General features: G+C 59.5%; 4 protein-coding genes across 8 annotated transcripts; all 4 read left to right on the forward strand.

Moving 5' to 3' along the window:
- The first annotated feature begins 91 nt into the window (after positions 1–91).
- Positions 92–7,684, forward strand: C12H19orf47 (chromosome 12 C19orf47 homolog). Of its 3 annotated transcripts, XM_032228247.1 has the most exons (8): positions 95–264; positions 364–451; positions 1,239–1,353; positions 2,055–2,136; positions 2,230–2,364; positions 3,189–3,338; positions 3,821–3,891; positions 5,780–7,684. In XM_032228247.1, the coding sequence occupies exons 1-8, from the start codon at positions 111–113 to the stop codon at positions 6,290–6,292; spliced, it is 1,308 nt and encodes a 435-aa protein (XP_032084138.1). In that variant the 5' UTR covers positions 95–110; the 3' UTR covers positions 6,293–7,684. The 3 variants fall into 3 exon arrangements, with proteins under 3 accessions (XP_032084137.1, XP_032084138.1, XP_032084139.1); XM_032228246.1 differs by having other exon boundaries at positions 92–451; XM_032228248.1 differs by lacking the exon at positions 95–264 and having other exon boundaries at positions 439–525.
- A 121-nt stretch (positions 7,685–7,805) lies between these two features.
- On the forward strand, positions 7,806–16,983 carry AKT2 (AKT serine/threonine kinase 2). Of its 3 annotated transcripts, none has more exons than XM_032228243.1 (14): positions 7,806–7,997; positions 9,868–10,003; positions 10,689–10,817; positions 11,080–11,191; positions 11,384–11,608; positions 11,777–11,908; positions 12,514–12,579; positions 12,929–12,997; positions 13,118–13,240; positions 13,343–13,471; positions 13,622–13,836; positions 14,291–14,378; positions 14,491–14,593; positions 14,705–16,983. In XM_032228243.1, the coding sequence occupies exons 2-14, from the start codon at positions 9,987–9,989 to the stop codon at positions 14,782–14,784; spliced, it is 1,488 nt and encodes a 495-aa protein (XP_032084134.1). In that variant the 5' UTR covers positions 7,806–7,997; positions 9,868–9,986; the 3' UTR covers positions 14,785–16,983. The 3 variants fall into 3 exon arrangements, with proteins under 3 accessions (XP_032084134.1, XP_032084136.1, XP_032084135.1); XM_032228245.1 differs by having other exon boundaries at positions 9,889–10,003; positions 11,452–11,608; XM_032228244.1 differs by lacking the exon at positions 7,806–7,997 and having other exon boundaries at positions 8,374–10,003; positions 11,387–11,608.
- Positions 16,984–18,344: 1,361 nt separating this feature from the next.
- CCNP (cyclin P) lies at positions 18,345–21,548 on the forward strand. Its single transcript, XM_032227634.1, has 8 exons — positions 18,345–18,443; positions 18,780–18,933; positions 19,071–19,177; positions 19,683–19,781; positions 19,869–20,024; positions 20,210–20,374; positions 20,583–20,755; positions 21,146–21,548. Exons 1-8 carry the CDS (start codon positions 18,345–18,347, stop codon positions 21,324–21,326), a joined length of 1,134 nt encoding a protein of 377 aa, XP_032083525.1. The 3' UTR covers positions 21,327–21,548.
- Positions 21,549–22,340: 792 nt separating this feature from the next.
- On the forward strand, positions 22,341–24,076 carry TTC9B (tetratricopeptide repeat domain 9B). The gene is made up of 3 exons (XM_032227635.1): positions 22,341–22,710; positions 23,689–23,871; positions 23,994–24,076. The coding sequence occupies exons 1-3, from the start codon at positions 22,341–22,343 to the stop codon at positions 24,074–24,076; spliced, it is 636 nt and encodes a 211-aa protein (XP_032083526.1).
- Positions 24,077–25,804: the final 1,728 nt, after the last annotated feature.

A 25,804-nucleotide genomic window follows, 5' to 3' on the forward strand; every position in this document is an offset into this window, starting at 1 on the left:
CACCGCGCGGGGAGGGGGGGCTCGGAGCGCCGGGCGGCCGCCGGAAGTGACGCCGCGCAGCCTTCCGGTGCGGCCTGTGGGGGGCGGGGCGAGCGGGGGGTGGGCGGGCGATGAGCCCCGGGAGCCGCGCGGCGAGGTCAGGGCCGGGCCTGGACGGCTGTGGGGCGGCCCCGGCGGCGGCGGCGGCGGCTTCAGGCGGCGTCGCTCTCCGCAGGCGTTCCGGCCGCCCCGCCGGGAGCAGCGCCATGACGTCGGTGACGATGGGTGAGTGGGCGCGGGGGGCCCCCTCCCCTACCTGTGGGGGGGGGGTCGCTGCGGCCCTCCCGGCCCCCCGCCCGGTTAACGCCGCTGTTGGTCCCGCAGCCACCTCGGAGTGGATCCAGTTCTTCAAGGAGGCCGGGATCCCCCCGGGCCCCGCGGTCAACTACGCCGTGACGTTCGTGGATAACAGGCGAGTGGCTCCCCCTGGCCCTGCCGGGATCGGAACCTTAAAAGCAGCGGAGAATGAACGTAGACTGAAGTAAAGTAAGGAATCAAAGTGAAAAGCTGAAGAAAGCGAGGGAGAGGAAAGGGCCCCTTCCAGTGTTCTCCAGGGCAGTTATAAGCACGAGGCTATTTTATCTTTTCTCCTTCAGTGCATCGTTTTTCTCTTTCTTTTTTCAATAAATTCCTTTTATAGTTTACCCTCTCGAATCAAAGCTGCAAATCAAAAGTTCATTTTTATCCACTAACACCCCCCCCCAAAAAAAAAAAAACAGTTCATAAAAAGCTTCTGGTCACTAATAAATTTAGGCAATATCTTTTTTCTGATAAAAGAAACCAGTTTATCCATTTTGCCAAAATGTTGTCAATTTCTCCATAATGAGAACTGTTGAATATTTAAATAATCATGTGACTTTTCTAACATCGGTTTAGTCTTAAAGGAAAAGTTCTGGCTTCAATTGAATATGGATCTTTGGTTTTATTTTTCATATTTCTTAACAAATCGTCTTCCTTTTTAAAATCGTCTATATTAAAGTGTGTATTTTAATTCATTTTTAAACATTTTTACATGTTTATCAAGCATGACAAAATATCCATGATGTTCCTGCCTCCAAGACAAGCTTCAAGTGGCTTTATATCTTCTAGATGGAGCCATCTGGCACTTCATTTGAAGAATTTCTCCTTGTAGAGTCAAAACAAGGATTTGTGGGAATTGTGGTTTAAAGAGTTGACCGCTGCTATCTGTGTCCTTGCAGGATCCAGAAGAATATGCTGATGGACCTCAATAAGGAGATCATGAATGAGCTGGGTATCACGATAGTTGGCGATATTATTGCCATTCTGAAGCATGCTAAAGTGGTATATCGGCAGGTAAGTTCTATGGAATTGTTGCTCATCCTTGCTTCATACATTGAGGCCTCGGACATTTATTGAATCATTGTCTTCAGGATGATCTTTCTGGTGCTGAGACCAATCAATGTAGGGCTTTTGGGATGTCTTAATAATTCTGGATTTTGTACTTTGGGGCATGGCATGGTGGCGAAGATGTTCCCCTCCCATTCAGAAGGTTGAGAGTCCTAGGTAGCAGCAGGTATTTCTGGGGGGGTGGGGGGGTGGAGAAAATATCCATGTAGGCATCAGGAAGGACACCTGGCCAGTAAAGGCTCAGCTTTATTCAGCCACCCCATCTCTACTCAAAATTAAGGGGTTACAGGATCGTAAAAAGAAAAAAAGATTGTTACCTGGGGATGCCAAATAATCTTTGGCCCAGTGCGAGGAGACTGCTCTGAACGGTGCACACGGAAAGTTTCTGAAGTTAGTCTTCCAGCTCTAGAGCAAAGAAATTCTGAAAGGCTGAAATTCAGGTGCTTCAGGAACTACTGGCCATTTTTGCATCCGAGGCTCTGCTGTTCCTCAAGCTGCCTTTTCTGCAGAATGCAACATTTTGACCTGGGGGCTTGATGCGTTTCTTCTGGTTTTGTGGCCATTTTGCTGCATTTAGGGAAGATGAGTCCAGTCTCCTGACCAGCTGCTTATGGTCACTTTATTATTGTGGGCATTTTCTCCTCTAGGAAATGTGCAAAGCTGCAACAGAGTCAGTGGCCTCCAGCCAAACTGCTTTGCAATCTGAACTCCGCAGGAATGCTAATACTGGTGAGTACAGGTTGCCTGTGTTGCTGATCGCAGAGTCTCAGCAGCGTCCATGGTGGCTGTTCTTTACAGTTGTGATCTCACCGATTTCTGCAGCTGCCACCAGGATGATTGCCAACAGTTTGAGCCGAGACTCTCCACCTTCCACTCCTGTTCGGAGGCCTGACAGCAATGCCTCCAAAATCTCCATCACCGTATCCAACAAAATGGCAGGAAAAAGCCCCAAAGCAGGTAGTTTTAAAAATCCATGGCTGAATGTATTTCTCTGCTGACAACTTCTTTTGTAAGCGGCATCGCTGCCCCTAGAAAACTCTTGTTATAGGCAGAGTCTGTTGCTTTTGTTGTGCTCAATCCCATTTCCGAGGAGTGGGATAGGAAATGCACTGGGAATGCTGCACTGGAGGAGAAGCTCTGCTTTTCTTAGTCTCAGCCTTCCATTTGCAAGACGAAGCGGCTGGTCACTAGGGTGTTATTGGGCAGCTCCCTGTGAGGCATCCATCCTGTCTTCAGGGCACTTGAATGAGGGTGCCAGGAACTTTTAGGAATGGTGGTGGGATCCAAGCCTGCTGGGAAGGGAAAGGGGAGAGGGCTTCATGCTCTCAGTGCTACAAGGATCAGCTGTCCTTCATAAATCAGTGGTGGTTGGAGATATTTTCTTGTTTTTACCTGCTGCGAGAGTGTAAGGAAGGAAGCGCATAGGCTAAAAACACTTGCAATCTTTATGGAAGTCAACAAAAGTTAAATATTATTTTTGTATAATACATTATTATTCCCCCGTGCCGTGATTGGGTGTTCTCCTTTTACAGTTAGAGTATTCAGGTCTAGGCTTCTGTTGCTTCCACAAAGGTAGAATTGAGCCGCTCAACTGGAGGACCTGGAGCCAAAAATGGAGAGGCCACTCCAGAATCAGCAATTTCTCTTTTCACATCCCAATGGCTGTGCTTGTTTGGGCCCCAGAGCAGAAGCGGTGGAAAGGGTTTCTTGAGGCATTTGCAGGCAGCACAAGACCATCCACTGAAATGCATCTGCTTGCTTATGTCTTCTTGCTATGGCAGCTGTTGGCACTCCTCGGGCTGAGAATCCCACCGTCCCAGTGAAGCGGCGCCGCGTCACGGCAGAGATGGAAGGGAAATACATTGTCCACATGCCCAAAGGAACCACCCCCAGGACTAAGAAGATCCTGGAGCAGCAGCAGGCAGCCAAAGGTACTGTAGCTATCTTGGGGGGCAGGGGGTGCTGCTTCCTCAAAGGAAGGAGATTGTGGGAAACTTGAAAGTGGGGGTAAGGATAGGTAGATTGAGCTCTTAAAAAAACAAAATTTTGATCAGGACAAAGAGGGCATTAAGCAATAATGGCCAATTAAGAGCATTTGTTCAAACCAAATCTCTCTTTCTTTAATAATAGGAGGTTTTTTGGTCACTGAGCTTTTTCTGGTCTTGTTTGCAACACTAGGCAGGGTTCCCTCGAGAGGAGCTTCTGCTCCTTGTCTCCATTCTGTAGAGAGACGTGACATCTCCTTCCCCCATTTTCCTGAAGGGAAACTCAAGGGCCTCCTCCGGAGCAGCATGGAGGCAGGGGAATAAAAAATAAATCTGTAGCTCGATTCTTTTCTTGAGAAAAGCCTTCCATTTTCTAGTCGTTTGGTAGTGCAAATGTTGTACGCATCCGTGTTTGTGTTCTCTGTCAGGTTTGCAAAGAACGTCTGTGTTTGACCGGCTTGGTGCAGAGACCGGTGGAGACACAGCCATAGGAAACAAGGTGAGGGTGTGTGTGTGTGTGTGTGTGTGTCTTCTTTGCGGTTGGCGGCAGTTTCTCTACTTTCCTTTCTGGTGTGTTTTCCGCTGACTCAGTGGTCCCCAACATGTCGGGTGCTGACCCAGGTGCCCTGGGAGGGAGGTGGCAGTTCTAATGTGCTGGGCTCCCTGACCATGCGTGGATGGGGCCTGTCCTAGCATGCCCCTCCCTGAAGAATGCAGCTATAGCAGGTTCCTTCAGGGGGAGGACCCTTTGCCTGAGGATCTTGTTTCTGACCCAGCAGCACTGGACTTCTCTGATTGGTTGGGTCTTCTCTTTGAAGGGCCTCCTTTCTTTCTGTGGAGGAACAAGCTATAAATGGTGGAGGGCCCTTGTCATGAACTATTTTTGGTTGGAGGCTGCAGCAGTCGCTCGTGCCAGGAAGACAACCGTGCCTTGTCAGCTGCCCCCTTACACTCACACGGATATAAATTCATTTCAGGAGGAGAGGCCTGGAGAGATTCTCTACCTTGAGGAGTAGAGCACATGAGTTTGGTGGCAAAAATCGAAAGTCTGATAATGTTTTTTCCATCTAACAGATGTTATTAAAAGGATCAAGTTTTTGTGAGCTGCAGCTCACTTCAGATGTATGAGGGACTAAAGTGAGATAAGATTTAAACAGGTGTGGTGGGGAAGGAAGACTGGTTGGTTATGTAGATACAGGTGAGACAGATTTCCTAGTGCAAGAACACTCTACTGCGTATGTTGAGATCTTGAGATTGCCTGAAATTTTTTGATGTGACTTCATTAATCTCTCTGGCTTATCTGTGATAATGGTGATTGCCGTCAAATCATTGTCACCCACTTAGATTTTCTCCATGATTGTCTGTCCCTGTCCTGGAACTTCAGCTCTTCCAAGGGTTCCCCATTACTGTTGTCCCCCCACCTGGCTGCTGGTCGTTGCCTTTTGCTCTTTCCTTCCACCTTTCCCAGCATCAGATCATTTCCCAGAGAGCCGGGTCTCTCCAAAGTAGCATGCTTAAAAAGTTTGGTCATTTGTTCTTTAGTGAATTCTGGATCTGATCAGCCATCAATTTGTTTTCTTGGCTGTCCGTGACATCCTCAGGAGTCTTCTCCAGCATCAAAGTTCAAAAGTGTCTGTGCCCTTTCTCTCTCGCTTCCTCAAAGTCCGGTTTTTGCTTTCACAGTGTGTCATAGAACGCTGTACTGTGGCTTGCAAAGTTCCAGCCTTTAAAGCCACACAGGCTGCATTCATGGTATCTTCTCCAAGCCTTGGTGTCTGCTGTGCTGAATGCTGTTCCTGACCGCTTGTGTCTTTCATGTTGGCTGATCCTAAAAGGCCAAAGCTTTCCACCACTTCAGTATCTTCATTGCCAATTCTTTTTTTAAAAAATATATATTTTTATTCTTTTTAAACAAAACAACACATACAAAACAAAGCAAGAGAGGGGAAAAAGAACAACTTTCCTCCATTTCATCAAGCATGTCGTTTGGTTACAAGTTTTTGTGCATCAATTCTTAAATTTAGGATTAACATCACTGGTTTACATTAAACATAGCTAAATGTTTCGCTGTCATTGAGCATTATACATTCAGATTACCATTAATATTATTTCATTTGTAACAATCCTTATTTCCTTACATTCATAATTTTGATTGCCAATTCTAATTGCTTGATGGTGGTACCTGTGAACCCTCCTCTGGGCCACCAAATGGTCTTCCTCTCCCCTTTTGGGCATGTGAACTAATGGCTTTAAGCAGCTAGGCAAGGTGCCGCCAGACGCCTCCCGATTCTTTGCCTGAGAGCCTGCCGGAGTGATGCTTGCTTCCTCTCCAGAGCGGAGGGACCCAGAAAGGCCCAGTCACTGAGCTCTGCTCTGTCTCCCCACAGCCCACAGGAGTGTTCAGCCGGCTGGGCGACATGCAGGAGGACAAAGCAGCTGACAGTGATGACGACAGCTCTGTGCTGCAGTATGCAGGGGTGCTGAAGAGACCCTCCCAGCCCAAGGAGATCTGCAAAGTTGGCGTCGCCGTCAAGGCTAAAGCTACCAGCTCTGAGCCCAGGCAGGGGGCGGCTGAAGCCGTCACCATCGCCATCCAGCGACGGGGGAGCAAGAGTGTGGCTGCCACTCCTGCCAAGGAAGAGATGCAGGGCTCGCCTCCTCCTGCCCCAGGCAGTGTGAGCAAGAGACTGGGCAAGCGCTCGCTGAAACTCCTCGAGGCCCAGGACAGCAGTGTTACCAGCTCCAGGAGCAGGCCGGACTCTTCCTTCCGAGTCACCATAAACAGAACTTTAGGGAGCTCCAAGGTAAGCAGCTCCAGTCCTGCGGAGCCTCCCAGTGCTCAGATGGACCACACGGGCACCGTCAGTGTCTTTAAGAGGCTGGGCAGGAAGACTGTGTGAGCCTGGCCTGGGACCCCGCGTGGAGGGAACTTCCAGACGAGGAGAGGGCGAGCGAGTGTGCGTGTGTGCGTGTTCATCTCTCCCTTTGTGATGTGAGCGGGGGGCCGCATTCCGGAGCCGATGCTTCTGTGAAGCTCTTGGTTGGTTCTCCCAGCACTGCGTCCAGAGTGGCTTAGGGCCACGCACTGGTTGAGGCAGCCGAAAGCCCAGTCCTGGCAGGGTGCGAGCACTTGGAAGGCCCTGGGGAGAAAGCCAGGAGTTCTGAACACGGCTTTTGTTTTCTCTCTGCAGGTCTTTGCTCTTTCCTAGGAAGTAGTGTCCATAAGAGAGACAGGCGGCCCCTTCCTCCTTTCCCCTTCTCTCTCTGTCCTGAGCTTTCATCTGCCGGTCCTGGAACACCCGCATTCCAGGAAGGGCAACCGGCCTCTTTTAGCGGATGCTGGAGCTGTGCAATTGGCAAGGCTGGCCTGGCAGCGTCCTGGGTTCCTCTCCTCTCCTTTCCTGTTCTCTTAAGGGTTTCGGGTTGAGAAGCGCCCTCCTTCCTTCTGTGTCAGGATTCCTGACTGACCCAGCCCCATTTCTTTTACTGCACTCCTGAACGAAGCTGTTCTTGGATTGGGGGTGCACCCCCATCACCTCTTAAGACTTTCTTTGAGCAAACAAAAGCAGACCCATTTTTTTAAAGCACACACATGCGATACCTGGAGGCTCTTCCCTCACACCTGCCATGCTGAAGGCAGCTGGCATCTCTGGCTCAGTGAGGATATTTCTCCCCCACTTGTGGCTCCTGCTGTCCTTCAGTCTTGGGAGGGAGGAGGGGGGAATCCTGGATTACAGCAGGCACACACCCTCCCCTGGCTCGGGCCCTTCCCCTCCACCCCCCAGCTGGCAGGATTTGAGGCAGGGCAAGCACAGCTTTGGTCTTGGCCTTAGGAAAGGGCTGGGAGAGGGAGGTCTGCCAGGAAAGGGCAGCTGGCACTGAAGGGCCCCTACGATTTACCTTCGGCCCCAGTTCTGGCTCTTACAATCTCCTTTACAGAAGACCCGAGAAGTCGTCTGCCCCCCACAAGGTCTTGCGGGGGGGGGGGGATCTGGGCACGCAGTGTCTTCTGCCTCCTGCTGGGGGGGGGGGCTTCTGGCTCCCCCCGCACATCCCCCAGAGCCAGCGGGGCCGAAGGGGGGTGTTAAGGGGGAGCAGCGCTGCCCTCCCTCGTGAGCCGCCCGCAGGCACCAGGTTGCAGGCGGGGTTAGTCGGAGGCGGCTATCGGGGCTTCGGTGTTCGAAAGCGGGCTTGTCAATTGGAGTCGGTGTACATCGGGATGATGAGAGCCTCAAGTTGTACCGCGGCCGGGCCGGCAAAGCTCCGCTCACAATAAACGCTGTTTCGCTCGGCTTCCCTGCCTCGACTCTCCTTTGCCCGAGCGGCGGTTTCGGGGAGGGAGGGAGGGAGGGAGGATCTCGGGCCGCCTCTGCGCATGTGCGAGGGGACGGGTCGTTTGCGCAGCCGCCTGGCCCGGGGAGCGCGCCTGCGCAGAGCGGCGAAAGCTGGCTGGCGGCGGGGTTGTTGTCGTTCCTGCTCGCGTCCCGGCCGCCCTTCCTGCGTGCGGGCCGGGAGGAGGCGGGGTTTCCGGGCGCGGGCGCCGTCGGACCTGACGCGACGGCAGCCCCGAGGATGGCCCCGCGGCGACGCCGGTAGCGGCGGCAGGTAAGGGGGGGCGGGGGCGACGCCCGCGGGCCCCACCGCTGGCCGAGAGCGCCGCGCGCGGGGCATCCTGGGAGGGAGGGCGGCCGCACCATCCGCCGCGCGGGGCGGCCATCGCAGGAGGGCGAAGGCTCCGTCGAGGCCCGGGAGGCGCTCCGCAGGCCTCCCGCTGATGGAGCCGCCCGCCCGGCCTTCCCGCGGCGGCGGCCCCCGAGCCCTCCCGCTCGTCCCCAGCGCTGCCCGGGAGGGAGGCCGGCAGAGCGGGGGTTGGCGGGGACGGAGCTGGCGCCGGGAGGCTCCCGGGAGACTTGGGGCTCTCGGGCTGCACCAACCGGGGGGGGGGATCCGGGGCAGGTGGGGGGCTGGAGGGGGGAAGCCTGGCGCTCCCCCACTGGGAGGGCCACGGAGGCTGCCCGCTGGGTCCAATCAGGGTGGGATCCAGGCCCGGCCGCTTTGGGCGTCGGGGGAGACCCTCGAGCAGAGCCCTCCGGCCGAGAGATGCCCTGCCCGCCCAGGGCCTGCGCTGGTTCCGAGCAGAGGGAGCAGAGGAGCCCTTTCCCCAGCCTCCCTTTTGTGCACCCGCAGAGGTCTCTGCATCCGCCCTTCTCCCTGGCCGGAGGGCGAGGCGGTGCTGCTCCCTCCCAGGGATCCCTGGCCGCCTAAGTGTCAACCGGAGGGCCAGACGGCAGCCGCCCCGCCCTGCGCTCCCCGCGCTCAGCCTCTCTGATGATCTCCTGCTGGGAGAGGGGGGGGCGCTTCCAGGAGAGCCCCCCCCCGGTGCAAGACTGCTGCGTTGACTCCAAGCCCTTCCGTCTGTGGGCAGCAGAAGGTGGCCTTGGAGCGGGGATGTTTAAGGTGCTGCCCTGGCTGCCTTTGGGGCCACGGCCACTTCCAAGGCGTCTGGGCTTCTTGGGGCCCTGAGTTACACTCAGGAGGGTGCATTTCATTCCCTAGCAGTTCCTTCCTAGGGAGGGGGAAGGCTCCCCCCCCCCCATGTCCTGTATCCCTCCTGCCCTCCGCGGTCAGAGTCCTTTCAGCTTCCCCAGGTCACTTGCAACTAGAGGTGCCGCCTGAAAGCCTAGCGCTTGTTGTAATGCTGAGCCGCCATGCCGGTCCGGTCCCTGCCCTCTGCCCTTTGAAAGGCCCTTTGCTTCCTGGGCAGATTCCAGCCAACGGCTCCACCTTCCCTGCGTGCTTTGAGGGGAAAGGGAAACGCGGCGGCGGCTTCTTCTTCTTCGGCCAGGGAGGCCAGCTTTGCTCTCTGCTCTTTTTCTGGCTGCCAGCAGAAGCAGAGCCAGTGGGAGGGGAGGCTGGGGCCAAAGGACCAGGGCTGCTCCATTCCTTTCCAGTCTTCCATAATGGACTCCAAAGCCGTGTTGCAACGCACACACACACACACACACACACACACCCCATAGGTCCCTGCTCCTCTTGGCCTCTATAGCGACAACAGTCCTTCTGGAGAGTCTTCCAGCTGGGCCAAGGAGGAGATAAGCTTTCCCTTCCCACCCCCAGTAGCCATCAGGGAAGGGCAGAGGAGGCAGAGGGCAGAAAGTGGCTGCTCAGAGGATAAGCGCAGGAGCACGTAGACGTCCACGCAGCACTCCAGAGATGCTTTACAGCACCTCTCCCCCAGCACCTCCCCCAGGGTGCTCCTCATGCACAGTCTCTCGTGTGGGGCATCCCCTGTGGCCTTCTGTCGGTCGTGGGTCTTCTTAGCCACCGGCCAGTGCAGGCGAAGGATTGGGGGGAGCCAGGCTGGTGTCGATGGTGGCTCCGTAGAGAATTTCACAGGGTTCGGAAGTCGAGTTTGCGGTGCTGAGTGGGCGGCAGCGGGGCTTCAGGGTGCCCACCCAAGATCTAAGAGTGGCAGCTGTTCCCTTCTCCCCTGCAGGTCGCCAGGTCGCCTGTGGGCCCCCCTGGCAGGCAGCAGCCCCTCTCCGTGCCCTGAGGCGGCAGCAACATGAGCGAGGTGTCAGTGATCAAGGAGGGATGGCTGCACAAGCGAGGTGAGTGGTGTCCCGCCTGCCCCGTCGGAGGCCCTGAGCTGCCAGTGGGGCTTCTCCCCCAACGGAGGCCTCTCCCTTGGGCTGCTCCGGAGAGTCGGGGGGCTCCTTTGGCTGCAGCTAGCGGAGGAGGCCCTGGGTAGCCTTCCCAGAGGGGCCCTTGGCCGCTGGGCTGCGTTTCCTCCTGCCCAGGGAAGGCCCAGCGGTTGCGTCCTTTGCCACAGTGGTGGCTCTATGGCCTCTACGGGGCTGGACCCAACAGTCCAGGACTCAAAGGAACCCAGCGGAGGCGTCTTGGCACAAGCCGTCGCTCCTCGCCCAGTCCTGGTTTCTGGCAGGCAAATATAGGCCGCAGCTGGGGGCTATTTCCGTCCTGCCATGGCCTGGAGGGGTGGCAGCTGTGGCAACCCTCAGCCTGCTTTTCCCACCGGGGGGGGGGGTTGGAGAGGAGAACAGCCCCCCCCCCAAAAAAAAAGCTCTGGCCTGAGCTGCCCTGAGCAGAATCCAGGAGGCTCCCCTCCCCCAGCAGCTCTTTCTCCAGCCGATGGGAGAGACCCCTCGGGTGCTCTGGCTAGGTGACCTCAGGGGGCCTCTTCCTCTCCCAACCTTTGCACAGGTGGGGCCTTTTAGGGGGGTTGGGCGGAAGGTGGATGGGGTCGCCCTGGGTAACCCTCGGAGGCCTTTCCAGGGGAATACATCAAAACCTGGAGGCCCCGGTACTTCCTCCTCAAGAGCGACGGCTCCTTCATCGGCTACAAGGAGAAGCCCGAAGCGGCGGACCACAGCGCCCCCCCTTTGAACAACTTCTCCGTGGCAGGTGCGTCGCCCAGGGCCCCTGGCAGAAGGCGGGTGGGCTGCTCCCCAGGGACGCTAGCAGAGGACCTTCCCCCACCTGGCCATGGGACCTGGGTGTGTGAGCGGCGGGTACCCTGGCACCGCCCTCTGCCCCTCTGCACTGGGGAAGCCGCCCTGGCTGAACTGGGCCAGTCCGGAGCCCCCTCGGAAGGGCCTCTGGGAAGGCTCCCTGGGGAGACTCCAACCTGGGGGCCTTTTCCTCCTCCTCCCCCCCACCCCCCCAGAATGCCAGCTGATGAAAGCCGAGCGACCCCGCCCCAACACCTTCGTCATCCGCTGCCTGCAGTGGACGACGGTGATCGAGCGGACGTTCCACGTGGACTCCCCAGAGGAAAGGTGAGTGGACAGGCCTCCTTTCGACCGCCATGGGCAGCTGCGTTTCAGATGCCGGATGGGAGTGGTGGGTGGTCTGCTTGGGGTCTTCTCCTCCCACCCTGCTACGTCGTTCCACCTCGGACTCTTGCACCCCGCTCGTCTTTGGCACCAGAAATGCCCAGCTTCCCTGACGGCGGCGTCTCCCTTGCCCAGCAGCGGAGCCTCCTGCCTGCCTTGGCAGCTTCTGAAGGCCCCCTGAGCACTGCTTTGCGTCTTCCCAGGGAAGAGTGGATCGAGGCCATCCAGACGGTGGCCAACAGCTTAAAGAACCAGGAGGCGGAAGAGGAGGACAGGATGGAGTACAAGTGTGGCTCCCCCAGCGACAGTCCGGGGGCCGAGGAAATGGAGGTGGCAGTGACCAAGGCCAGAGCTAAGGCGGTAAGCAAGGCGGGTCTGCGGGAAGGAGGCGGCCGCTGACCGTGTCTACTTGGGGGGGTCAAATTGGGGGGTTCCAGGGCTCTCCCTGAACGGCTCTGCTCAGGCCAGGAGCACTCACTCTCCCCCCCCACCCCCCACCCCCCACCCCCCGGTGCCTTCTGTTGCCAGACCATGAGTGACTTCGACTACCTGAAACTCCTGGGCAAGGGCACTTTTGGGAAGGTCATCCTCGTACGCGAAAAGGCCACGGGGCGCTACTACGCCATGAAGATTCTGCGCAAAAAGGTCATCATTGCCAAGGTGGGCGGACGCTCCGGCCCCTCGGTGGGGGGGGGGGCTTGGCCAGCAGCAGACTGCCTTGGGGGACCAGCCAGAGGGCTGCTGCCCAAGAACAGGGCCGAGGGGGGGGGCCCGTCCAAGGCTTAGCGGCCAGGGGAAGGCCTTTAGGGAGGTCCTGCTCTGAACTGATCCATCTCAAGACCTGCAGGATTCTCCTAGGGCGGAATCCCCCCGCCTCTCCTTCAGAGGACAACCCCCCCCCCGGGGGTCCCTCCTCAGAAAATCTGGGGGTGGGGAGGCACTTTGGAGTGGGGGGGCTTTCTGAGCCTAGCGAGAGGGAGAGAGAAAGGAGCTCTCAGAGAATTGGATTCTGGGAAGGCCCCTTCCTCTCAAGCCACCCAAGGGGAGAATGGATCAGACCAGAGGACCCCCAGCCCCCCAAGCGCACACAGGGAAGTTAGCCTGGTGGCCCAGGGGCGCTGCCTGTTTCAGCCACGTGGCCCTGGGAAGGGCTGCCGCTCCTCCTGTTTCCCCGGAGCCAAGGGGAGGCCGTCTGGGGGCGCTTGGGGGTGAAGGGCAGGTGTTTGCCAGGCGCACTGGGTGAGGAGGCTCTTCTCTCTTCCAAGGATGAAGTGGCCCACACCGTCACAGAGAGCCGAGTGCTGCAGAACACCAGGCACCCCTTTCTCACGGTACGTCCAGGGGGGCTTTGGAATCCTTCCCTGCTAGTCGGAAGTGCTTCTGGGCTGAGTCGAGGGGGCGCCCGGGGGTCCTGCCCCAAGGGCCCAGTGGAGGCCGGCTCAGTTCCACACCGAGGCGCCAGGTGAAGGAGCCTCTGAGGCACCCTCCTCGTCTCCCCCGCCCCCTTCCCATCAGGTGGCATCAGAAGGCACAAGGCGGAAGAAGAGGAGGAGGAGGAGGGTTGTGTGCCAAGCCTGGGGTTGATTTTAGTCAGAGCGCAGGGCCCTGGTGGGCAGGGAGGGAGCGGCTTCTCTGGAGATGCCATCCGTCTCTGAGGGAAATCTCTGCCCCCCTTTCTAGGCCCTGAAATACGCGTTCCAGACCAACGACCGCCTCTGCTTCGTCATGGAGTACGCCAACGGGGGAGAGGTGGGTGTCCGCCCGGAGCCCCTTCCTGGGAGTTGCTGCAACTCTCTCTCTGGAAGCAGGAGTGGCCTTTAGGCCTCCCTGTCTGGCCGCTTCCCCCTGACCCAGCTGCTTCCCTTCCAGCTCTTCTTCCACCTCTCCCGAGAACGCGTCTTCACGGAAGAGCGCGCCCGCTTCTACGGGGCTGAGATTGTTTCTGCCCTGGAGTATCTCCACTCGCGGGACGTTGTCTACCGGGACATCAAGGTGGAGATGAGGGTCCAAAGGGGTGGCCCCGGGTCAGCTGTGCGGGGCGTGGGGGGGAGGGGCTCCCCTCGGCTGGGGCCCAACCGCCTTTGTGCCTTTTAGCTGGAGAACCTCATGTTGGATAAAGACGGACACATCAAGATCACGGACTTTGGACTGTGCAAGGAAGGCATCTCCGATGGGGCCACCATGAAGACCTTCTGTGGGACACCGGAGTACCTGGCCCCAGAGGTAGGGCGGGAAGGGCGGTTCAGCCTGGCCCAGTCACAGGGGGTCCGGGACCTCCTCCTCCGGGGCCAAGGCCGGCATGTGGGATGGCCTTCAGCCCCCCCCCTGCCAAGCGCTGCGTGTCTCACCCGTCTCCTGCCCTTTGCCCCACAGGTGCTGGAGGACAACGATTACGGGCGGGCCGTGGACTGGTGGGGGCTGGGCGTGGTCATGTACGAGATGATGTGTGGCCGGCTGCCCTTCTACAGCCAGGACCACGAGCGCCTCTTTGAGCTGATCCTCCTGGAGGAGATCCGCTTCCCACGCACCCTCAGCCCCGAAGCCAAGGCCCTGCTGGCCGGGCTGCTCAAGAAGGACCCCAAGCAAAGGTGGGGGGTCCCGGCTGCCCCCCCCCCCCCCCCGAGGCCTCCGCTTGGGAAGCAGAGGGGCCGACCTGCCAGAGCCAGGGCTCCTAGGGCTGGAGGGCTGGAGGTGCCGGAGAGCAGGGGGGGCCGTGAGTGGGATCTTGGGGGGGGGGCAGGGGGTCCCTCGAACAGAGTCAAAGGCCAAGCCGTGGTTGGCATGAATACAGCATGAAACGAACGCTTAGCGCATAGTAGTTTGCACGTATGACTTGAGCGCCCTCCTCCTCTGGGCAGAGTATGCTGTGAGGAAGCGCTGGGGGGCAGCTGTGGGCGGGGAGGGGGAGAGCTGCCACCCTGACCCTGAGGAATTCCTTCCCCAAAGGGCTCGGCTCTCCCTCAGTCGGGATTTGCCCTCCGACTGAACCTGTGGGCGCACTCACGCACACAGAAGGCAGTTAACCAGGCCTTTTCTTGCCAGGCTGGGGGGCGGCCCCACCGACGCCAAGGAGGTCATGGAGCATCGGTTCTTTGCTGCCGTTAACTGGCAAGACGTGGTTCACAAGAAGGTAGGCCCTGCGGTGCTTCTCCCCTCTGGGGCTCTCCTGGGTGGGGAGGGGGAGTTGCAGCACGACCCCCCCCCCCCCCACGAGGCGAACTAAGCAGGCTCTCTCCCGCCAGCTCCTGCCCCCTTTCAAGCCCCAGGTGACGTCCGAAATAGACACACGGTACTTCGATGACGAGTTCACCGCCCAGTCCATCACCATTACGCCACCAGACCGATGTGAGTAGGGGGCTTTGCACTGGCAGGCCGGGGGGGGGGGGGGGGGGCGTCATCTAGTTCTTTGCTTCTGGCTTCACTGGAAGCCCCCGGGCGGGCTGCTCTTCTCCACAGATGACTGCGTGGACCCCCTGGATGCCGACCAGCGGACCCACTTCCCTCAGTTCTCCTACTCCGCCAGCATTCGGGAGTAGGGCTGCAGCGCCTGCTGGAGAGAGCCAGGACCGGGGCTGATGCCACCTGCCCACGTCTGGAGCCCGGCGGAAGAGCCGGCCCCGTCGGCCCCTGCAGCCAGGACCAGCTGGCTCACTTCAGCCCCTGTCTCCCTGCCCCCCTCCCTCCCAGTGCCGCATCCTCCCTCCTTGCTCTGGGCCACCGCTGAGTTTCACACGGAAGGTGCTTTGGCCTGTGTGGTTGGCGGCTGAGGGCCGCTGTGCTGGCGGAAGGGCAGGGAGCACCGTTCGCTGCCTCGTGCGTGGGATGGCAGCCTGGACCCCAGAGGGCGGAGGACCCGAGCACTGTGCCTTGCAAGGCTGTGCTAAGAGGGGCAGAGCCCCCAAATCCCCCACCCCCCCCCCGTTTCTGTGGGATAATGGCCGGCTGGCCGGCCAGCGCTCAGGTGCCTCTTGGGGTCAGTGGCCTGGCAACTGTTGCCTTGCTGCCCTTTGGTGGGCTTCCCCATCACCTCCAGGGGGGGCTGCTGCTGCTGCTGCTGCTGCTGCTAACAGGAACTTTGAGCTGCCCTTCAAATAACGGGGACCTGGCCCCCACTTAGAACATTGCCCCCCCCCCACCCCCACGACAGTCCCCCAGCTGCTGTTTGCATGGCCCAGCAATGGCCCTGGCTGGAGTGATTGGGCCCAGCGGCCCATTGGTTCCCATGAAAGGGGGGGGCTCCCCTGGGGGAGGGAGGGGGCTCCCTGGCCCCAACAGCGTTTCCTTCCCTCTTTCCAGCTGTGGAAGATGCCTGCCTGCCTCTCCCGTCTCTGGCCCTGTGGGCAGAGGACTCCTCCCCCATGGCTGCAGGGCCCTGCCCTGGGAGGGAGGGAGGGAGGGAGGGAGGGAGGTTTGCTACCCCAGCCCTGTGTGGCCTGACTAGGGAAGGGACAGGCCAGGCTGGGCACAGAGAGCGCTCAGCTGAGTTGCTGCAGAGGGCCCAGAAGCCCCCCAAGCAGAGCCCCTCCCCCGTGTTGCTAGAGGCGGTTGTTGTCCCCTAACAGGCATGGCCAGAAGGTGGAGTGACCTTCCTGCAGCCCCAGCCCCACCATCTCCCCCCCCCTGCAAAGAGTGGGAGGCCTTCAGGGAAAGGGGCTGCTCCAGCTGTGTAACTGGCAGGCCAGAGGGGTCCCTCCTGCCCACCTATGTCGCCCCTTGGGCAGGTACCCGAGGACGCCACCTGGTGGGCTGGAGGATCGCAAGCGCCCCTGAGCTCCCCTTTGCTCTGACTCCTGTCGGCCACAGCAGAGCTTGGGTTCCCGTGCCGCCTCCTGGGTTTGGGGGAGTCGCCTGTGCCAGGGACTCCTGCCAATTCCACCATTGCTCTGGGCTCCACCGCGAGTCTTCTTTGTACAAAACGGGGGGGTCAGCGCTGCATGAGCCTGGCTGCAAACATCCATGGCAGCCCTGCCTGGCCTCCCGTGCCTCAACTCCAGTGGCAGTGGCCCAATTCCACTGGGCGAAGGCCCCAAGCAGCCCCCGATGCCCTGAGGGGCCCCGTGTCACGTCGGAGGGAGGGTGCGGGGGCTCCCTCATTGAATGCGGCTTCCAGGACTCCTGGCCAGCTGCCCCTGGTGCCGCCTGCTTGCCTTGAGGGTGGCTCCCATTGGGCACTCCTGAGGGGGGGGGGGGAGCCCTGGCTGCTCCAGACCCACCAAGTGGCCTTCCTTTCAGCAGACCCGAAGTGCCGGCAGCCTCCGAGCCTCCGTGAGCCTTTTGGGCCTGCCCAGAACCGATCAACCCAGGAGGTGCCTCAAACTGGGGTTCGGCTTCCTGGGGACGACGTCTTGTGCCCTGCTGAACTTGTAGGGCTGGGGGGGGGGGATCTCTGTGACGCTTGGGGTCTTTGGGGAAAGAAAAGTTTTTCACGTTTGCTGTAGTTCTAATTCAGATTTACTAATTTAATGTTGCCCCTGTTAGGTTAGAGTGAAGCTCCGCTCTGTTGTGGGGCGTTTTCCGCCCCACTGCTGGGAATCAGCAGCCCCCCTGGCCCTCGGCCGACAGAGATCCCGAGTTCCGTTTGTAAAATAAAGTTTGCTGGAGTGTTTTTGTAAATGTGGCTGATAAGCACAACAACTGGAAAGGCTTTCCCCCCCTTTTTGGTAAACCACAGAATTGCCTTCCTCCACCTTCACATTTGTACGGTACAAGCAATAAAAGATTTTATTTCTTGGTTATGTGGGGGTCTTTTTTTAGCATTTATTAAAATACTTCACAATTTTAAAGCAACATCCAAGCTCCTGTTCAGTTGATTATCTACAAATTCTATCCCGGGTAGCCTTGGTCATTCGAGGAAGGCCCCGTGCCTCCCTTTCACAAGGAAGAGCTTTTTCTCCAGGGGATTTCAGCAAAGCCCCCCCCTCTTCCTTCAAATCTTCCCAATTTAAGCCCCCTCCTTTAAATGGGGGGGGGGCTATTCCAGCGCCACTCAATAGCCGCCCAGCTGCCAAGGAAGAGGCGCCCACCATCCTCCCTACACCCTTTGAGCCGCAGGCAATGGCCCCCACCGCCCCACCTCTCGGAATTGGCCTCCAGGAATTGCGTTCTCGGTGTAACTTTCCCTCCTGTTCTGCCATCGGTTTTGAAAAGTGACCTGAAATCACATCCTGCAATAGTCTATTCTACGTTACTGTGGAACGTCCGAATGTCCCTCTGCTCCGCTCATTGGTGGCTCCTGCTAATGAGCCCTAATTTAGCCAAGCTGGGAACCCTCTGGCGCTCTCCGCTCCCTCCCTCCCACCTCGTGGGCGTTGGGGCAAAGGCCATGGCGGGCCCTGAGGGGAGGCCCTGGACGCTGCTGCTGCTGCAAAGAGCCGTTCTCTCGGTAGGGGCCTCGTTTGTGGGGCAGACTGTAAGCCGAGTAAGTGAGTCCCCTGGGCTGTTGGGGGTCAGGCAGCAGAGGGAGGGGGGGTCATTGGTGTCCTCTCACTAAGGGAGGGCCTGTGGCCGTGAGTTTTCAACAAAGCTGCCCACTGCCAGTTCTGGCAATCAAGGAGCCGTTCTTTGGACCCCCCCTTGCAAACAGTAACTCCACTCTAGCTCCTCTGTCTGAGCTGCAAAGAAACCCCCTGCTCACCTGGGTCCCTCAAAGGGGGGGGGGAGGAGAGGCAGCCCCTCAGTCACTTGGGAGCAAGGACTCCCCAGCCCACTCCCAGCCCCTCTGGAGATGCCAATGGAAAGCCTGCCGGCTGCGGAGGCTGCACCCAGGAGGAAGGCTGTCTGCTCCTTTAAATGACCCCCACCCCACCCCCCTCCTTCAGCAAGGCTGCTGCTGCTGCTGCTCTGTTTCAGGTGGAGGAGAAAAGGGAGCCTTTGAAAAGCAAGAGCAATGAAGGGCGGAGCACCGAAAAAGCCCCTGGGAAGGTGAGTCACTCCAGAGGGGAGCTGTGGGAAGGGAGGGAGGGAGGGAGGACAGGCCGAAGCTTCAGAGCTGGACATTATTAGGGTGCTCTCAGGAATCAATCCTGGGGGAACTCAACCCAAGACTGGGGCCGCAGGGGGCGCCCTGGCAAGAATCCAGCTGGCCAAGGAAGAGAAGATGGCCAGCACAACTTTAATGCCTCCTCCTCCTCCTCCTCCTCCCCCCCTGTGGGGCTGCCTAGGAGGCATCTTCCAGCCTCTTTGCACCTGGGCTCCTGTGACAGTCTGGGAGGAGGAAATCCCCAAATCCTCCCCCCCCCCAGACTTGAAGCTGCCAGATTGCCAGGGGGGGGTTGGGTGAAATAGGAGCACCAGAAACCCTGGCCGGGGAAGGGTAGGGTGGCTCTTGTCAACCGTTAGGTTGCATCCATTAGATTGGCAAGGGGGGAGCTCGGTGGGTGGGCTCCCCTGGTGGGCTGAAGGCCGAGTCCTGCCCTTGAAGAGCATTGGACCCAGCAGGAGGCAACCCCGAGCCCTCCAGGCTCTGGGGTGGAGGGCAGCAGCTCACGTGCAAAGGGTGGGGGAGGGGGAGGGGCCGCTTGGGCTTTGGCAGGTAGCTCTGCCCACCTGGTCCCGGCCTGGCCCTCCTCCTGGCTGCCCCATTCCTCTCCTCTTCCAGAAAAAGGGCCTGGAAAGCTATGAGAAAGAGGCCGAGAAGCGGGGCTGCCCCCAAGCCCTGCCTGAAGCTCCTTTGCCAAGAGAGCGAGGTGAGGAAGGGCAGCGAAGGGACTCCCTCTTTGGGGAGTGGGAGTAATCCTACACGTGCACCAGGCTTGGCCTCGAGCTGACATCCCCTCATCGAGAGGCAGCCCTGCTGACCTCCCAGCTTCCCCCTCTCTCCCAGTGGTCCCAGCCTCGCTGGCCCTTGCGCACGAGCTGTCCCAAGCGATGCTGCGGATGGACATGGCTCTGGAGAGGGAGTACGCCTTCGACATCTTTAGCAACTTGATGGTGAGCACTGGCGGTGGAGCCCCACCCCACGACCTTTGGCAACACCCGGCCTGGATGCCCACGGCGTTGTGCTTCCAGAATAACCTTTGCTGGGGAAGCAGGCGAAGGCGGGAGAGCCGGCTTGCGTCATTCCCTGTGGAATCCAATTAAGGCATCCCGGATGATGCTTCATCCTCTGGAATGGAGGAAGATGCTGCCAGCAGCCTTGGTGACAGGAAGACAGAGACTGACCCCTTGGCTTGGCCCAGGTTTCAGGGTTCCTCTGACGGCCTCTCTGCCTAGCTGAGGGAGCCTAAATCTCCACCCTTTGTGGGGTTGCTGGCCACCTATGGCCGCTTGCTGTGTGTGCTAGTAGATGCCCTGGCCGGGGAACATAGGGCTGCGGAGGGAGAAGAGCAGAACCCTGCCTGCCCCTCAGCTCCATTCTCTTGCCCCGGTCTGCCCAATGGGCACGCTGTGCCAGGGGCCAGGCCCTGCCCAACCCTTGGCTCTGACTGGTTCACAGCGGAAGCAGCCGTCGTATGCGCTCCAGGGCTTTGACCTGCCGCGGTCGGTGACGGTGGAGATGCGAGCCCTTCTGGTGGACTGGCTGGTACAAGTGCATGTAAGTTCTGGGCTTGGGGTGGCCTTATTTGTTGGGTCTAGAAGTGTGGGGGGGAATTCCCCCTTACTTCTGCTCCTTTCCCCCCAGGAGTATCTGAATCTGGCTGATGAGACCCTTCACCTGGCCGTCCACCTCATGAACTGCTACATGAGAGCAGGCCGGGTCAGGATCCCTCGCCTGCAGCTCCTCAGCGCCACCTGCCTCTTTCTGGCGTGCAAACTGGAGGAGCACACCTGCCCAGAGGTGAGAGTGCCAAAGCTGGATTCGGGCGTGTCCATCGCCCTTCCAGAGGGCGACTCGCTTGCTCTGGCTTAGCCCAGCAGCCCCTCTTGGTCCTTGGCCTTTGAGGCTGGTAGAGGAGGGCATCTGGGCCACTCTGGAAGGCCCTGCCCCCTTCTGGCTTAAGGCTGCTCTCTCCTTCCCTGCAGCCAGCCCAGCTGTGCGTCATGATGGAGAACTCCTGCAGCCGAAAGGACCTCCTGCAAATGGAACGCAAAATCCTGGCCCGACTCAGGTTTGAGCTGCACTACGCCAATCCCATCCACTTGTTCCGCCTCCTGGCAGAAGTGGACCATTGCACCTTGGAGGTAAAGGTCTCCAAGTGAGCCTCCGGGGCCCAGAACCAGCTGCAGGATCACCAGTTGCTGTTCCCAAGCGGTCCCTGGGTCAAAGCCCCTGGGATGTACGTGTGCGGAACTGGAGACCCCCCCCTCCCCAGTGATTTAGTCCTGGAATCGGGGGGGGGGGGGGAGGCAGCAAGCATCCTTTTCTCCCTCTTCCCCCCTGCCTGCTCAGGTGCAGTTCTTGGCCCTCTATTTCCTGGAAGCCTCTCTGATGGGGGTGGACTGCCTGCGCTTTGAGCCCGCACAGCTGTCCTTTGCGGCTTTGTCTCTGGCACACCGGCTGTCGCGGGAAGCCAGAATCCAAGACCTGGATGCGCTTCAGGAATATTTTCCAAAGTTCCACCTGTACAGGTATGATGAGCAACAAACGCAGGTGATGTCAATGGGAAATAGCGGAGGTGGAAATAACTTGGGGTCTCTCCCTCGTTTCCCAGCTTTTTAAAGCACAACCTCTTGGATGTGAGACCGCATGTTCCTTCATGTGCCAGAGGGCATGGGAACTGCGGGTGTGGCCACTGCCCCTATTCTTTCATGGCACCAGATGTCTTATGCCCCACGGGGCCCCTGGTTACATCTGTGCAGCTGTGCCCCATTCAGGACATTCTGGAAGTCAGCTGCAGCCCAGCGAGATGAGGCCCTGGCTGTCCCCCGCAACCGCAGGGACTGGGGCATTTGAACAGTAACCGATCAAGGATGGGTTCGATCGGTAAGGGCCCTCCAACCGCTCCTCTTTCCTCACAGCGAGGCCGAGCTGTTGGCTGTCTTCCCGTACATGGCCAAGGCGGTTTTGCAAGGGGCCAATGCCTCCCTTCGAGCCATCTTCCTGAAATACTCCAGGCCACAGAAGCTTTGTGTCAGCACCAGCCCTACCGTCACGGCTTCTAAGCTCCTGAGCCGCTTCCTGGGGGACCCCAACCAATGAAGGAGGAGGATGCCAGGGTGACGCTTGAGCTGTCCCTTCACTGCCTGTGGAAATGGGGAGTGCGGAAAGCCAAGCATTGTCCCAGGCGTGGCTCTAGGCTCAGGTGGGCGTGGGACCCCTTCTCTCCTTTTCTTCCTTCATGGCTCATAAAGTTTTCTCACTTCATCTTGGTCCGTTTGTCTGTCTATCCCACGCCCTCTCTGCGGCCCTGAGTCTTGCACAATTCCGCTCCCCCCAATGACTAAAAAAAAAAAAGAGAGATTGTATGCAAAGAGACTTCGTATGTCTAATAAAGTGTTTTATTCTCTTGAAAACACTTTTGCTTCTGAGGGCAGAAAAATGGGACGCTTCTCCCTCCCATGGAGCTGGCAGGACCCAGAAGACAGCTGCAGTGTGGGGCCCAGGCTTCTCAGGTCGCAGAGGGGCTGGGGGGGGGAGCTGCTGCTGTGGCCCCCGGCTGACTGTGCCAGAGGGAACCCCAGGCTTTGAATTCTCCCGCTCCAATGACATTCCAAGCAGCTTACAAGCCATTTCGACATTCATACGGAGCCATGAGCCCTCCGTTGCTGCAAGCTGTTGCTAATACATCCCCGTTGACTGGCTCCTCACAACGCCTCTCAGGCCGACTTTCGCCTAGCCCTAGCCAGCTGACTGACCACGCAGCTCCCTTCAAACTGTAGGAAAGCCGAGCTAGGAGTCCACTTGGAAATCGCTGGAGACGCTTTTCAGCATCGAACTGGCCACGGAGGCAGGCAAGAGGCGCTAGTCCGCCCACCCATTGGGACCTTGCCTGGAGCCGCCTCTCCCGGTTTAGTCCCGAGCCGTGCCGGGTCAGGCTGCTGGTGCGAGGCGGGAGGAGTTTCCCACAATGCACTAGCGCGCTGTCCGCGGTGCTGAAGCGGCGCTCGTGCCTCTGTCCGCATCCCTCCCTCTACTCCCAGCCTCTCTCCCAGCTCTCCGTCCGGCGGAAGCAGGCGTTAGGCGAGGCATGGATTTTGGCCAGTGAAGGCGGGGATGGAGGAGCGCAGCCCGTACCAGAAGAGCTGCCCGGAGGCCGGCGGGACCTCCTTAGTGCCGGGGACGGGCGGAGGGGCCTGCCGGGCCGGCTGCGCCGCGGCTGCGGAATTGGAGGCCAAGCTCCAGCGGGCGGTGGAATTCAAGGCGGAGGGGCATCGCTGCTACAAGCAGAAGAAGCTCCGCGAAGCCATCGGCAAGTACCACCGAGCCCTGCTGCAGCTGAAGGGACTGGAACCGCCGGCCGCCGAGGGGGGCGGCGAGGCGGCTGCTGCGAAGGGCAGCTCGCTGGTCGCCTGGCGGCACCTGTCCGCCGAGCAGCGGGAGCAGGCGGACAATACCGAGATGGAGTGCTACGACAGCCTGACTGGTAAGAGTCCGCCCCCGCCGCCGAGGGGGGAGGGAGGAGGAAGCCGCGTAGTCCTGGCCTCAGGCCGGGAACAGAGTGACCCGACCCCGCCCGCCCAGCCGGAGAGAGCCCTTCGGAGTCGGAGGCGGCTCCCAGCGTTGTGGAAGGGGCCTCAGTTGCCTGCCGACGCCCAGGGAAGCGCTGATTGGAGCCAACTGGAATTCTGCAAAGCTTGAAAAGGTGCCACCGCACTTCATGTTGCCATTTGGTCACTGAATGCCAATGAAACCTGCATTTCTCCGGTTGCTTCCCCCCCTTAATGTCCTCAGCTGTTCCTTTCAATGGAGCCACGCCGTTCCCTGTACCTTTAAGAGGCCCCTTGCGTGATGGGCCGAGGCCGCCCCATTGGTCCAAAACAACGCTTTGCTTGACCCGCCCGCCTCACAGCTGCGCCCCAAGGAGCCGGGCGACGGCTCCCGGCCCGTCCTGGTTGTGGAGCGGACCGGCGTCCTTGCCTTGACACTAGAGGTGCGGGACGGAGGTCCTCCCCAGCGGCTGGCAGCTCCTGAGGTCTCCTCTGGGTCCTCCGTGTCACGTGGTTCTGCCACGACGAGCCCTTCTAGGAGCGAAACGGGGGCTCGAGCTGCCCTCCCGGCTGCATTCTCGGTGTGCAGAACGGAAGCGTTCAGCTGGGCCATTTCAGGCGGGATCTGTAGCCTGAAATGAACGTCGAGAACTTTGGTTTTGTCTCATAGACCCCCCCGCCCCCAGTTTAGCCCCAAAGAGCTAATCTTGGAAGACAGGGGAAGCCGTCCGAGAGGGAGCAGACCCCTCCCCCAATTTGCTGCAGTCTGACGCACCCATTGGCCCCGGGCTGGATCGAGCGCAGCGCCCCCCCCCACCCCCGGGTGGCTCAGTCTTGCCAAACCGCCCCCACCGCCGGTGAAAGCAGGGAAGGAGATGTGGGGTGTCTCGGTGCCCTCCGCTTTCTCCCCGCAGCCTGCCTCCTGCAGTCGGAGCTGGTGAACTACGAGCGAGTCCGCGAATATTGCCTCAAGGTGCTGGCCAAGGAGAAGGGCAATTTCAAAGCCACGTACCGCGCGGGCATCGCCTTCTACCACCTGGGCGACTGCGACAAGGCCCTGCTCTACCTGAAGGAGGCCAAGTGCCGCCAGCCCACAGGTGGGTTCCTGGACGGGCCCGGGCAAGAAGGGGGGCGAGGCCGCGCGCCACGTCGGGGGGAAGCGGGAGGGGGGCACTTCCACGCCGGCCGCCTTTCCCGCTCACGGCCCCTCCCCCCCCAGACACCAACGTCCTCCGCTACATCCAGCTGACGGAAATGAAGATCAGCCGCTGCCACCAGCGCGAAAAGGAGGTGACCGCGTAGGACAGAGCTGCCCCGCCCTCCAGCCCGGGCCTCGATCGAAACCTCAGCTGCGTCCAAGATCGGGGAATCCGCGACGCCCGCTTCAACCGACCCGGCGAGGCCCTCCAGAGACAGCTTGACCCAGAGCGACCCACCCCCACCCCCACCCGGAGTGCGGGCGGGAGAATGTAGGTTTTTTCCTGCCAAACACCTCTGGGGCGCCGAGTCCTTTCTTGGGGTGGGGAAAGGCACAGAGGGCAGGGGACGGTCGTAAAGGGGACCTTCGACAGGCTCCAAGGAGGGGCTTCTGAAGAGGCGCTGGTGCCTTTCACGGCTCCCGTCCTGGGGTTTTTTTATCGGAAGTAGGAGAAGGGTGAGAGCGAAGGGAGCAGGCAGAGGGCTTTGGAGCTACGGTCATCACACACACACACCCCCAATGGGTAAACACAGCGTTCTCTTGGCCAGGTGGATCCCCCTCCGCTGCCGCCCAGCAGCAGGGATTTCTAGAGGGGGGGAGGAAGGGAGGGAGGGAGGAAAGTGCCCCTGCTGCTTCCTTCCTCCTCACATTCAGCATCTCACCTGGCAGGAAAACGCTCGTCTTGTTGCCCCCCTCCCCCATTCTGCTCTGGCTGTTCAATTGCTCTGGTAGCCCTTGGAGGGGAGGGGAGATTTGTCCTGCTTGGCTGGTCCCCCTCCCATCTGCAGCCCATTCCCCTCCCTGGCCTAAAACCCAGGCTCTGGTTCTGGTTTGTGCCATGAGATGATCAGCCTCTCAAAATCCCTTGGGATCCTGACTACCTAAGTGAACGACTTCTCTGGCAACCCTGGGGGAGGGGCCCTGGGGGCTGGCTGGGGGGGGGAAATGGGGTGCAGCTTCCTTGCGCCACACAGAGGACAGCAATGCTAACTGGGAGAAGGGCCATCGATGCTCCCCGTTGCTCCTTTCTTGGGCTACCTTCACCCCCACTTGCAAGTCCTAGCCAAAGGCCCAATTCTGACTGCCGCCTGCAGCGATGCTGAAGCCCCGGCCGGGGGTGGGTGGGTGGGGGGGGGGTGTTAGGCATTGAGGAGAGGCAGCCAGTCTTCCTCTGGGTGGGGGTGAAGGTAGAGCCCTTCTAGGCACCCGGAACTTGGGGAGTTGAGGGTGGCTCTGCAATGGGAGCCATTTGCCTCAGAGTAGCCTCCCATCCCTCAGGGCAGGGCTACACTTGGCAGGGGGAGGCCTTCCCACAGAAGGCTGGCTAAGGTCGTATGCCCTGCTCCCCTCTCCGGAAGGTCCCGCCAGCTTCGGCTGTACCTCCTCTGTTGTAGGTCCTGGGGAAGCCCCTCTGATATAGGGGGGGCTCTCTGCTTTGCACTTAGAAATCCAAACTCAGCTGACCAACATGGGGCAGAAAGCTTGAGGGAGGGCAGAAAGGGGAGGGCTAGGAGCTCCTCGATCGCCTGGGTGAGCCTAACCTGCAGGGCTGTTGGAGGCTGAAGCCTGGGGGATTTGCCCAAGTTGGGGGCGCTGGATGACCACTGTTTATAACCTTGGGCTTCAGCCTGTGCAGGGGAGGAAAGCGTAGGCATGAGCATCCCAGGCATCCCTCCATCATGGAACGCCCCGTCACGGCGGCTTCGGTCTGCCACTGCCCACTGCCAGCCTCCCCAGCTGGACTTCTGGGTGCCATCTGGGGAGCCACTGGCCCCATTCCTCTTCTCCCCACCGAATCTCTGACTGTGCTCGGCCTCCACACCCGCCCTTCC

The sequence above is a fragment of the Thamnophis elegans genome, chromosome 12 (genome assembly GCF_009769535.1).
Source record: "Thamnophis elegans isolate rThaEle1 chromosome 12, rThaEle1.pri, whole genome shotgun sequence".
NCBI classification, from domain to species: domain Eukaryota; kingdom Metazoa; phylum Chordata; class Lepidosauria; order Squamata; family Colubridae; genus Thamnophis; species Thamnophis elegans.